Genomic DNA, 12,107 nt, shown 5'->3' with positions numbered 1-12,107 from the left:
AGACCATGAAACAATTTTCTAGACTAATAAGACCCCACAAGAAACCTATCAACTAACTAATATTTAATTAAACACACACACACATATATATATATATATTTTTTTTTATATAAAATAATACAAACTATGATAGTTAAAAGAAAAAAATGAGAAAAGGGAAAACTGTTTTTCTTTATTATCTTAGGGTTTATATCGCTAAAATTCATTTTCCAGTCACAACGCCCAAAAATAAGTGAATAAAGGCCAAAAAGCTTTAATTAACATACCTTTGGTCTTCCCCGAGGAAGACTGTGTTTTGGCCGTTCTTGTTGTAAAATTTCTTTACTGTTTTTTTGGTTCATAATTCACAGGAGGGCAAACTTAGCATACTAATAATGTGGTGGAACAAAAATATTACTACGTCAAAACTGGAGGTCAAGCGCTAATTTAATTCTTCACTGTTTCGAAAAGTACAAAGCTTTGTGGGACTCAAATCCGAGCCTGACCTGAATCGTGCGCCATAAGGTTTGAGAAAGCTCCCGTGAAAGGAGTTGCTTGAGAGAATCGGACGCGAGACCGCAAAACCCTTAAAACTTATCGGAATTTATGAAGGGAACTCGCGGCGATGTAATATGACTTTCTTTTAATGCTCAAGTCTCTGACGACAAAATGAAAAGGAACTCCGCGCCTCTCGTCATGTGAGCTATTCAAACCCTGGTAAGCTATGCTTTTAGCTCTTAGTTTGTCTACTTAGGGCTCAACCTCGTAGGAATATCCTGCCTCTGATCGCGATTTTTCAATTTGTCAAAATTTAGGGTTAATTTGATTTTTGTTTTTGTTTTGGCAGCGGTCACGAAGATGACGGGCGCCTCCGGTAAGGATATGTCAGCGTTTGACTTCGATTTCAACGATTGCCCAGTAAATTGGGGGAGAAATGGTTCCTTCCGTGACAAGAACCCCAGAAACCCTAACAAGACAGTTACTAAGGATGACTTCATGAGATGCTGTGAGTTTGCTGTGCTCTGCTTGTGATTTAGTTGTTTGCCTTATTTTTAATAGAAAATAGTCGAATTTTAGTGTTCAATAATCATACTGTGTATCGTGTTATTGTTCTGCTTTTATGTTCTTTTAGTTTCTGGCATGTGGCATTGAAATGTTGGTTTATCTTCCTGAACGAACTTGATCATTTATGAATATTTCCGTAGATTTTTACAAGGCTTGCTTCGTAGAACTTTGAGAATTCTGAATTTGCTTTATAAATTATATTAGTATTTTACAGAAGAAGAAAAACGAAATTCTCGTTTTGTGTAGAAAATATACAAATTGCAGCTGCCTGTACTTATTCTATGAATTAACTGCGCTTTTGTCTTATATTTTATGTTTGTGTTGGTTAAATATTTTCAGATCTGTTGGTTTAAACGAGCTTATGTCTCAACATTTACATAGATTTTCTCAACGAAAAGCACGTTTTTAACCTTTTGTAAAACTACATGAGGAGAAAATTAGCTTGTCACTCTGGAGACAACAGTTGAGTCAAAAATGAGTTTAGGAGAGTTGCTAACATTTTTAACTTGTTGCAAATTACTTGAGAGAACAACGTGACGCAACAACTTATAGCAATTTTAGTACCTTAGATTTCTCATGCTATACAGATGAAAATAAAGAAATTGCTTGATTTCTATAGTAAACATGGAAATTGCAGCAGCCTGTAGTTATTTTTTGTACTGGTTTAGTAGTCGACTTTCTATGCTCAATTTGAATCATTTGGCGGATTAATATTGATAGATCCATTAAGATAAACAAGTTCATGTCTTAACATTTACTTGATTTGTCAGAATACAAGTCCCAAACTTTTTTATCCTTCATCTGAAATTCTAGAAAGAACAAAATTTATTTTAATTTTTGTTTAATAACAGTGCGTCACAAAATAAATCTTGAAAATCCGTGTAATGTTTGCCAAAGCTCTTTTGGATAACATGTGCAGATGTTTTTGTCCAGAAGTCTTTTAGGAAGATATTTTTAAACAGGGGGAAAAACTATTGTTAATAAACAAAATCAAAGCAGTATTGATCTTCAAGTTGGATGTTTTGCAAGTCCGGGTGACAAGTTGTTGGTTCTTATTTTGCTAAGAGGAATTTGTTCACCTATAGCATAATCCGCTCTATAATGAGGAAAAGAGTTACCTCTAGAAGGGTAAAGACACTATTTGATATGCATAGTGCCTTATGCCTTGCTCATTGTAAGATGTTTGAGCACAAGGAGAGTCCAACATGCTTGGATGTATAGTTTGAGAAGCTCAGGAAGGTTTTTGGATCACAGCGCGTAGCCAGGATTAGTTGGGGTCATGTTGCCAGGAGGTAGCTTATTTTTTGTCCAGCAGTGATGAGGAGTTTTTTAGCCCAATGGGTATTTTGTTGATCCAGTTTCTTAATGCTCGTAGCTAAGTGTCTTGACATTTTAATTATGTGACTTCAGACTTGTGATTCTGATTTTCATTTCCATATGATATATGAAGCCTTTAAATTTGATTTTCAATATTCAAAGCCATAACTCATGAATGTTACATCTTTTATTTTATATTTTTAAACTCTCAAGGAGACAGCGCATGCAGGATTTTATGCAAATAGGTATTTGAAAAGGTAAGAAAGTCAAATGTTTCAATATTTCTCTATAATGGTACCACTTGTATTTTTTTTTTGATCTATTAAAGTGGCATGAGGGAGCCAAACCTGTTTACAGTTGGCCATAATGTGTTCATTTGGTCTCACTTACAGTGGAGCTGTTTCAAGAGATTTCACAATATATCCCGTCTAAATCAAAACCCCCTACCAGTGTTCCACGGGGACACCCCCCGAAAAAATCTGTCTCCCCTATAGGGTGTCGTTTCCGAGACTTGGGGACTGGGGGGAAACATCCACCCACTGCCTCTGTCGGAGTCGCTGCTGTGTCACTTGCTATAAGGCATATGCCATTACACACCAATTGCAACCTTTAACTTCGTGAAAACTAGTTGGTCTTTCATAGGGTAGTCACAGAGATGTTATATTGCAGATTTTGCCTTGAAGATTTCAATCCACCTCTATTTTTATATCAGCACTGCGACGATGAGTGAGGATGCACAGCAAGGGAAGGCTGCAGCAGGAATCAGTTTTCTGCTGGAGATGATGGACTCTCAGCAGGCATTGGCTGTACCAGGACCTGGGAATGGGACTATGCAGCACCAACAAGGTGAGGAATAAGAATCGTAAATCTACTGTGCTTTTTGAAAGTCAACAGTATAACTTTTTGAAGTCCTCTGTTTATGAAGGCTTTACGCTGGGTATGGGTAGGGGGCCCTGGTCCCCGAAACCTGCCCCCTCGTTAGGAAACTCTGTGGAACAATGTTTGAAATATTATCTTGGTGAGTGTGGATCTAAAAATTGCTCATGCAATTTGTGATTGCTCTTTATTTAGATTAATTTGGTGAATGTGGAGGTAAAAAATTGCAAGTCTATTAAAAGTGAGCTTTTGTATCAACATTTTGAGCTTTAACACTATATAGCATTAATTTTCTTTCCAAGTTTCTTTTAAGAAAAACACTTTAGCACATGTAATATTAAAATGTTCACCGTAAGATCCTCATCTCCCTAATTTCTATATAGCTATTCTAGATTGAAAAGTCTAACTCTTGCATTATAGCATTTTTAAGCCAATTATAAAGAATTGAAAGGATTGTGACTAGATTTTTATCCGACTTTTATTTGCACCAGTGCTGGTAATGCATCTGGTTTAAAGACATCACAGCTGTTCAATGTTTCTCTAAGTTTTTGAAATTGGGTGAGAAGATAATAGTTTTCTCTGATGGTGCAAAGTTTCCCAGGCCTTGGGGACGACTGCAAACAGCTAATTAACATGTATATAACAATTTAAAAGTACAGGAAATAAATGGAAATATGTAAATTTATAAATATTTCAAATCTAATAAAATATAATATTTCAGTAGGAAAATATATTGAATTTGGTGACATCTAGTTGTCTCTGGGATAGTCAAGTGATGTTGACAATGTGCAGTGACTCTCCAAGAAATCTAAATGTCCCCAAATTGTCTTGTGAGCAGGATAAATTGAGCACTGGTACCTTGAGTGCTTTGGAATGCCTTTTGGAGCATGTCAGTTTCAGGTGAAGAAAGGTTGTTACAATAATGCTGGTATAAAGCTTTTGACATGATTTTTGTCATTGCTTATGTCAATCTTCAAGTGTTCATATGGTATAAAGATAGCTTTGGTCCCAGAAATGGTTACTTTTGAATGTTCCATATTCTCCAAGAAGGCCAATATGCTGTTTCTGATGAATGGATATTAAATTAGATCCTAGATATTGTTGTTATAAGTAGTGAATTCATCAAATTAGATCCTAGATATTGTTGGTGTAAATAGAGAGCATTTAAAGGTTCTTTCCAGCAGGACAATACATGGAGCATTTGAGCATCATATTAGGTTGGGCTGCATGGTCTCTTCTTTCTCTCCTATGGAGGGAAATATTCATTGTATGTTGTGCTAGAAGTAGTCCTTGGGGGATCATCATCAATAATCCTTCTATCACTTATTTTCTTCACTTGTACATTTCATTGCCTTTGTATCATTTCTCTTTTGGAGAGGAGTTTTTCCCATTGGGTTTTCTCTTTTTCTACACTTTATGAGAAATTTGTACATAGGTACCTAACATGGCTAGTAGCTAGAACCCTTCATCATCATTGTATAAAATTACTCCCTAAGTGGGGGTGTTGGAGTAAATAGTGACTTTATCAAACTAGTTAGCTTCTAGCATAACCAGAGAGTCATATTCACATTGCTTAAGTTTCCACTTAGGGACTTTTAGAGTTTTGCCTCACCTCATGTGGCTGAGACATGTGTCCTCACTTTGTGAGACACCTATTGTACACACTTGTTACTTGCTCATACACTTGTCAAGTGAGCTCACCAATGTCCATCTTTGGAGGGGTAGTTAGTCATTGTCTCCTACCTTCTTGCTTCATCATCCTTGCCTATATATGCAAGGTCACTATGTACATTATGTACTCTGATTGTATATGATAGACATTGCTATTTGTGCTAATTTGGTTACACTTTTAGAAGGTTATATTGTGCATTCCTATTCTCACTTCAATAAAACTTAAAAGATCTCCTCAACGAATGACTTGAATTGTTGCACACGAACCAATTTTACGAGTTGTTACATCATTCCTGCAATGGCACTAATTACAACTTCCAATATCTGCAATATGCATGTCCCTATTATTGATTTTAACCTGTTTACATTACAAGTTTTGTGATTGTATTCTTTAGCTGTTAAACTTGCAACCTGATTCACGTGGCATTGCAGTGTTTGTCTTTTACACTACCATAATATATCTGGTATGAATCTCTGTAGAATTGTGCTGGAATTTATTACGAAAAGTAAGAGCCAACTTGGATTTCTATGTTTAAATGTATTTGAACAGGCCTAGTTGGTGGAGAATTTGTTTCACGCAACAGTGTCTTTTAAATTTAAGCACAGCATCTTTTGGAGATACATCTTGACTTCACAAATTTTGATTTTATTTTCCTAATGCTTGGTACTTGAGTAATAAAATCCAAACGATATACTGTTTTTGTAGACTTCTAATGGAAGCACAAGCCATTATTTTTGACTTTTTTTTTCCCATGGAATTTTCTAAAATGTTTAAACTTTAAAGTTGCATTGTAAACTTTTAAGCCTTATCTCTTGTTTACAGTTTCCAGAAAAAGTAGTATACATCTGATGGAGACAAATGATGAGCTTAATTCAGAATATGTGTGTTACCAACAAGGTAAAGAAGCAAGAAACAATATTGAATAAAGAGATAGCATTTAGAATTTCTTTATGTTATTCAGTTTTTCTGTGGTTAGCAGAGCTAATGGGCAAGCTAATGATGCAGGAGAAATAACAGAAAGCAATGCTGATGACCACACTGAAAGTCTAGCAGATTATAGAGGTGACCATTGGATAAGCGATACAAGTCCATAAATTTAAAGTTTAATTTTGCTTTAAAGCATCTTCATCATGAACTGCAGAACTGTGCTAGTATATGTTATAAAATGGATTGTTTTGTAGCAGGTCTCGATGAAGATGCACCAGTTAACAATGATGAAGGGAAGCAAATGACTAGTAGCACTCATGATCATTCAGGAGTATGTGTGCTGGCCCTTAAAGAAAATCTGTCAATAAGAGTCATGATCTTTCCATGGTAATGCTTCTGGATGTCAACTGTGTAGATCATACTCTGTGATCCATCGTCAGGGATAGAATAACCATGAGACAAATGTTTCACATCACACTTTGTGATCCATCATCAGGAAGAGAATAACCAGATGATGCATCACAGAGTGTGATCTGAAACGTTGATACTGAAAATCTCTACACAGTTGAAATCCAGAAGCATTACTAACAACAAAAATCTGTACAGTTTATTTTTTATTTTATGTTCTTTTCTAATAGTGATTTTCAAGGTTCTTTGCCATGCTTGAGAAATGCCTTAAGAATTTTTTAAATATCAGGAAGAGCAAGTTGACTTAATTTCAGAGGATGAAGGTCATTCTGAAAGGAGGTTTTGCACATCAAATGCCATGTCTGAAGCCTCAGATGATGAAGGTTAGTGCACTCATTCTCAATATTTATTAGATTAATGTATTTGTCTTTATAGTTTATAGTGTGAAAATCATCAGCTTCATTTGCTCTCTTTTATTTTTCAGGTGCCTCAGAACACTCATATGAAGATACCTCTCACAATTCGGATGAATATGAAAATACGGTAAATAAATTGTTGTCTGTATTGTGATACTTTGGGATGCTGGTCATTGATAGAGATAGCAAAATGTCACTAAAACAATTCTTTTTCTAGTTTTCTAAGTAGCTGATTCGAGTGAAGGATCAGTTTGTGTATGCCTTTACGGCATTTCCTCCACCCCAGGTTTTGTACAGCTGGATATGGCTGTTACATACACATTTACATTATATAATTATTAATTTTTTAATATATTTATAATGTTATTATGAAAATTTTATTATTTTTCAGTAGTTTGTATATATATATATATATATTTAATTCGTAATATATAAGAATACATCAAAAATAAATAAATAATTTATAATAAAAAAAAAATCCTGCAAGATTCAGAATACTACAAAATATCCAAATATTTATCCGTCAGCTTAAAAAACTGTAGTGCTTAGAAAAAAATTCAGTGTTGAAAACTGCCTTGTTTGAATAGGAGGCATAAATGGTGAAAAGGTGATGAAGAAATGGATGCTACAGCTGTTATATTATATTTGCACATTAGGAAAGTCTACACAAAAGCTTCTAATATTGAAAATTAAGCCTTGAATTTTTAACTGTGGGTGCTGTGACAAGCATATCATCGTTCACAATAAAAAAATAGTCTGTCTTACAACTCCTTTTTACATGGGATTATAATATCAACAATATCTCTGAAAGTGAAAATGTTGAGTTTATTTTATCATATGTTTATCTAAGCCTGAGTTTGATTGTCTTCAATTTTATAATGAACAGGAGTGATAAGGATTCCTCATATGACAGACATTATAGGTTGAGCTTCAGCTAATCATTGAGGGGAAATTCTGTCAAAATTTGCTTCTTGCTGCTGGACTAAATGGACAGATCTAGAAATGAAGAGGACAGATTATATAGATATGTGGATTATTCAAAGAAATTCCAGATATTTGTGAGGAGTTTTCACTTTACCATTAAGCAGACTGTTAAACAGAAATTTAAGGTTTCGTTCGGAAATGCTTAAGGTGTTTTTACGGAAAATTACAGCCTGCTAGTATCGTGATTGAATATTTTTTAAAATAAATCCTGCAGAATTTGGCTAGGGTATGACCTTTCTTCTACGGATGTACTGGCTCTGGAAATTGCTCGTGTTTGCTCCTGCAATGGGACCCTAAAGCAAGAAACTCTGTTGCATTGCTATTTTCTTTCATGTTCTCTACAGTAATAGTTCTAAGGGGTATTCCAAAGCCCTTCTTAAACCATCTGCCCATTATCTTAAGCTGTTTTTTTGCTTGATAAGTCTGGGCAAGGTCATGGGATGCCTTAAGTGATGTGTGGGACACACTTAGATTGCATTTAGAAGATTTGTAAATGTGGGTTGCATTTGACTATACCCTATAATTATTGCAGGCCAACTTTTCATATGCCTGCTAGAGTTACAGGTCACTGAATCACAAAGAATGAGTGTTGAATGTCTGTTGCGCCTTACAAATGTATCCCATATCATTACACTATAACTCCAATTAAGAAAAGTTAGTGGAGAGGATTTATTCTGAAGGAAAATGGTTTTATCTTTTTAAATCCAGTGTTTCTCCAACATTCAGGGACACAGGGATAGGGTTTTTGGGGATGACAATTTTTTCTAAAATTTGGGGTTGGTGTACCGTGTACATATATATAGAGGTAAATTTTACATGAAAAATTGTGTAATATCTTTTTTATAAAATTTCCCAATTAGAAAGCCTATTTCATGTGTGAGTGGCTTGAGAATGAGAGTGAAGCTGGGGATGTGCATCATGGGTTGCTGTTTACCATAGCGTGCCAATTATCTGATGTAATCTTGGCACAATGCTTTTATTAATCATCTTAATGGTTGCTGGGAACACCATTGGACTGAAAGGAGATAAATAATTCAATATGATAGTAAGTCATGTTGGCAGCCAAAGGACGCATTTTGTTAAGAGCAAGAATTGAAAATTAGGTGTGAAGCAAGCATGGTGTGTTCTTTATATGTAAACATTAGTGTTCATGTTGCATAAAGAAGAATTTGTTGTTAACTGGGTAGCAGTTCGTAGATTAATATATCTTTACTTCACCAAATATCATTATATAGAATGAACTAATGAATGCACCCAAAAAGAATAGCTATTATGGATTTGTAGTCAAGATGACTCAAAAATGATTGTTGTAGAAGTTGATCTTGATGTATTTGCAGTTCAATGAATGCACATAGAACAGTTGTATTCCGGTGGAACTATAGCAAGAATACTAATGAGTGTAAATATATATTTTTCATGACCAAGCTACAAGTATATGTCTCAAGCATGAATCACACCAATCATAATGTTAATTTAAGCATATATGGTTTCAACTTTCCAGTAAAACTTGGTTTGTAAAGGAGAATGAGAGAGTTCAAGTTTGGCTGGAAAGTTGGTGATGCAATTCTTCTAACTTATATTACTTTTGTTAAAAAAGGATATTTTTAATGACTGTCATAAACTTGATGCCCATAGGGGGAATACAAGATGTCCTTGGTATGTCATAGGGATGTCTAGATGCCCTCAATACATCATTGGGATGCTAGGATGCTTAACATGTTTTCAGCTTCCTCTTTGTGGGGAATGCCCTAGGCCTAGGGTATGTCCCTTATTGAGCTCCACATCTTGAGACTCCCCTATTTTTGCCAAAGAAGGGGATGTGGTGGGTATCTTCTTTCTCCATATCCTCCCTTCTTCGAAATGTTTTCTATCACCAAACTCCACAAAACCTCTTGAGCAACATTGGTTAATTCCTAAATTGCTAGATTGCTCATAAAAGGTCCTAGATTTTGTTATGGTTTGGATCTTGAGTTGATTTGGGTGGGATTTTTGGTAAAAACTGAAGAATGGGATTGAGAGGAAATGGCATGCTTACTTTGCTTGAGAGTTGCATTATATTATTGATCATTTGCAAAAAATTGAAAGTAGTTACATGCTAAAAGCCTAAGAATAGATGGTAGTCTAAAAAGAGACAAAAGCTGTTACAACTACTAATTATGGATTAGTGTACACATACACTTTATTATAATATTGAACTATACCCCCCCTTATTGACTAAGCTAGGAGGATTTGGAGGTTTAGTCATATGCTCCTTAAGATATGCAAAAACGGGAAGAAATATTTTCTAAGCAATCTTCATCACTCAATAGGCATATGATAATGATATGCAAAAGAACACAATGAACATGCTTTGTTGTAGAGTTATCAATTGGTTTGCCTAACTTTCGAGGTGATGCATCTAATTTGATCATCATTGGGTTCACCTTTAGGCTTTATGGTACCATTTGGGCCTCCAAGCCATAATAGGTAAGTGTTGCAGAGATAAAGTTTCAACTGAAGATGAACTCTACATGAGTTGAATCCCAATTAGAATGGTGACAGCTTAATATTTGTGTTGCTGATACATCTGTAAGTAACCATCCAAAGGTTGACACATTGGAACACCCCATGAATTATTTGGTACATCTGTCAGTGGTGCCACAATGCTAGCTTTTTACCGATGCTGGTAAAAAATGAAGAATGAGATTGAGAGAAAATGGTTAATAGAGAATAATTTTTTTTTTCAAACATGATATATAGCTAACATTTCGTTTTAAAAATTTGATGACATCATTGAATGCGATTTTGACATCACCAGTCCCATACGATATTGTATGGGACTTGCCATCACCAATTGAAATAGATCCCTGTGATTATCATCAACAGTAAACTTGACATACTAATCCTTTCAACATGTGAAGTGTCTAGATGCTCTTGAATCAAAGAACCAACAACTACTTTTACCACTGTTTGGAAAAGCCATAAATGTATGCTTCTCATGGTGTTGCTCAGCAGTATCCACCACATTAGCGTCATTTTGAGGCTTGTAGGATAGATCACATTGTCTTTTCTTGCAATCATTATCATTCTTCACATACCCAAATTTCTGGCATCAGAAGTATTGTACCTTTTTTGTGGTTATGAAGTGGGAAGAGCTCTAAGGTGTGTACCTTGAAATTCTGCAGCAAGTGCACTTTTTGAACTCCTGGAAGAAATGCATATTCATATGCTCTTGTTGACGTTTCTTGTGCAATGAGTAGCAACTTACCTTGTCAAAGGTCAAAGTTTAGCATTTTTCCAACAGGTTGAGAGACTCCACAAAAGTCTCAAAGGAGGGTGGTGCGCTATTGATAATTAGGGCAGACATATCCTTGTTGTCTATTGGTTTGTTGATTGCAATGAGTGTTCCCTTAGATCTTTGGTTTTTAGAAGATGCTTTGATTGAGAACCCCTCCATGCAATTTGGTAGAAGATAATAGATTATTTGTAAACAAGACCTAGCCTTTTCTCGACACTGGATACCTTTTTTTTTTGAAATTATGCCATAATGTATTAGTAGACATAGCCTTATGGATTTAAAGGATTAAATATTATGAGACTGACAACTCAAGAATCAACAAGGATTCCCTATAATGTTTGTTAAAGACACATAGGTGAGTAGTGGTCCTGGTTTCTGTGCCTAATAGGATTGTATTGCATTCTTGATATTCAGTAATAGCTAGTTTCCCGTGACTAGATATTATAATTTTATCAGTGAACCTAGAGGGGAACCCACCTGGGACCTAAACCCAAACCAAACCTATATGGGTACGGTATAGTAAATGAAGAACTTATATTTTATAATATTAACTAATCTTTAATATATATTATTAATTTATTTAACCTATATAATTTATTTATAAATTTATGATTTTTAGCTATTTATAATCTTTAGTATAGAGAATCGATATGTATTAAATTTGATAATATGGTTAAAATATTTTATATATTTGTGATTTTTATAAGTTTTTATATGGATGAACACACAAAAAGAACCCAACCCCAACTTTTTTTTGGACTGAATCTGTGAACCGAATCTGCAAACCTGAACCTGAACCAGAACTGGAACTGGCAACTTAGGTTGAATTCCAACAATACAATTGTGTGTGAAGCTGGTTACAGTTGAATGTAAGGACCTTTCTAAATTAATTGCATTACCTTTGATTGGGGAAGAAGTGAGGATGCAGAAAGGATCAGCATGGCAACATATTTAAATTGGAAATCTATTAAATTACTTGTTAGATACACCTGATTGTGGATATTCACATAAATAAATATATATCCAACTTGTTTGTGTTTGTTCGGAAGCTGTTATAGAACTCAGCTGACGTAATATTTAACATTTTTGTTGAATGATTGCCTGAGTTCTAAGGAATATCACAAATCAATCTATAAGGAAAATGCATTTCAAACTTTTGCATCAGTTTTCAATGGGTATATTAGAG

General features: G+C 34.8%; 1 protein-coding gene across 8 annotated transcripts in view; it reads left to right on the top strand.

The window, feature by feature from the left end:
* Positions 1-261: 261 nt before the first annotated feature.
* The window catches only part of LOC131064145 (uncharacterized), a 70,735-nt gene continuing 58,889 nt past the window's right edge, over positions 262-12,107 (top strand). The window contains exons 1-8 of one of the 8 annotated variants that reach the window (XM_057998177.2): positions 864-985; positions 3,074-3,207; positions 4,076-4,137; positions 5,732-5,806; positions 5,915-5,971; positions 6,094-6,167; positions 6,534-6,627; positions 6,729-6,787. In XM_057998177.2, the coding sequence (XP_057854160.2) occupies positions 4,125-4,137; positions 5,732-5,806; positions 5,915-5,971; positions 6,094-6,167; positions 6,534-6,627; positions 6,729-6,787 (372 nt within the window). In that variant the 5' untranslated portion in view covers positions 864-985; positions 3,074-3,207; positions 4,076-4,124. Of the gene's footprint in view, positions 697-826; positions 986-3,073; positions 3,208-4,075; positions 4,166-5,731; positions 5,807-5,914; positions 5,972-6,093; positions 6,168-6,533; positions 6,628-6,728; positions 6,788-12,107 lie in introns of those variants that run through there. The other 7 variants (XM_057998175.2, XM_057998173.2, XM_057998171.2 and 4 more) reach the window with 7 other exon arrangements.

This window comes from Cryptomeria japonica, chromosome 3 (assembly GCF_030272615.1).
Source record: "Cryptomeria japonica chromosome 3, Sugi_1.0, whole genome shotgun sequence".
Taxonomy (NCBI): domain Eukaryota; kingdom Viridiplantae; phylum Streptophyta; class Pinopsida; order Cupressales; family Cupressaceae; genus Cryptomeria; species Cryptomeria japonica.
The sequence above is the reverse complement of the archived record's forward strand: the minus strand, read 5'-3'. Positions and strand labels throughout refer to the sequence as shown.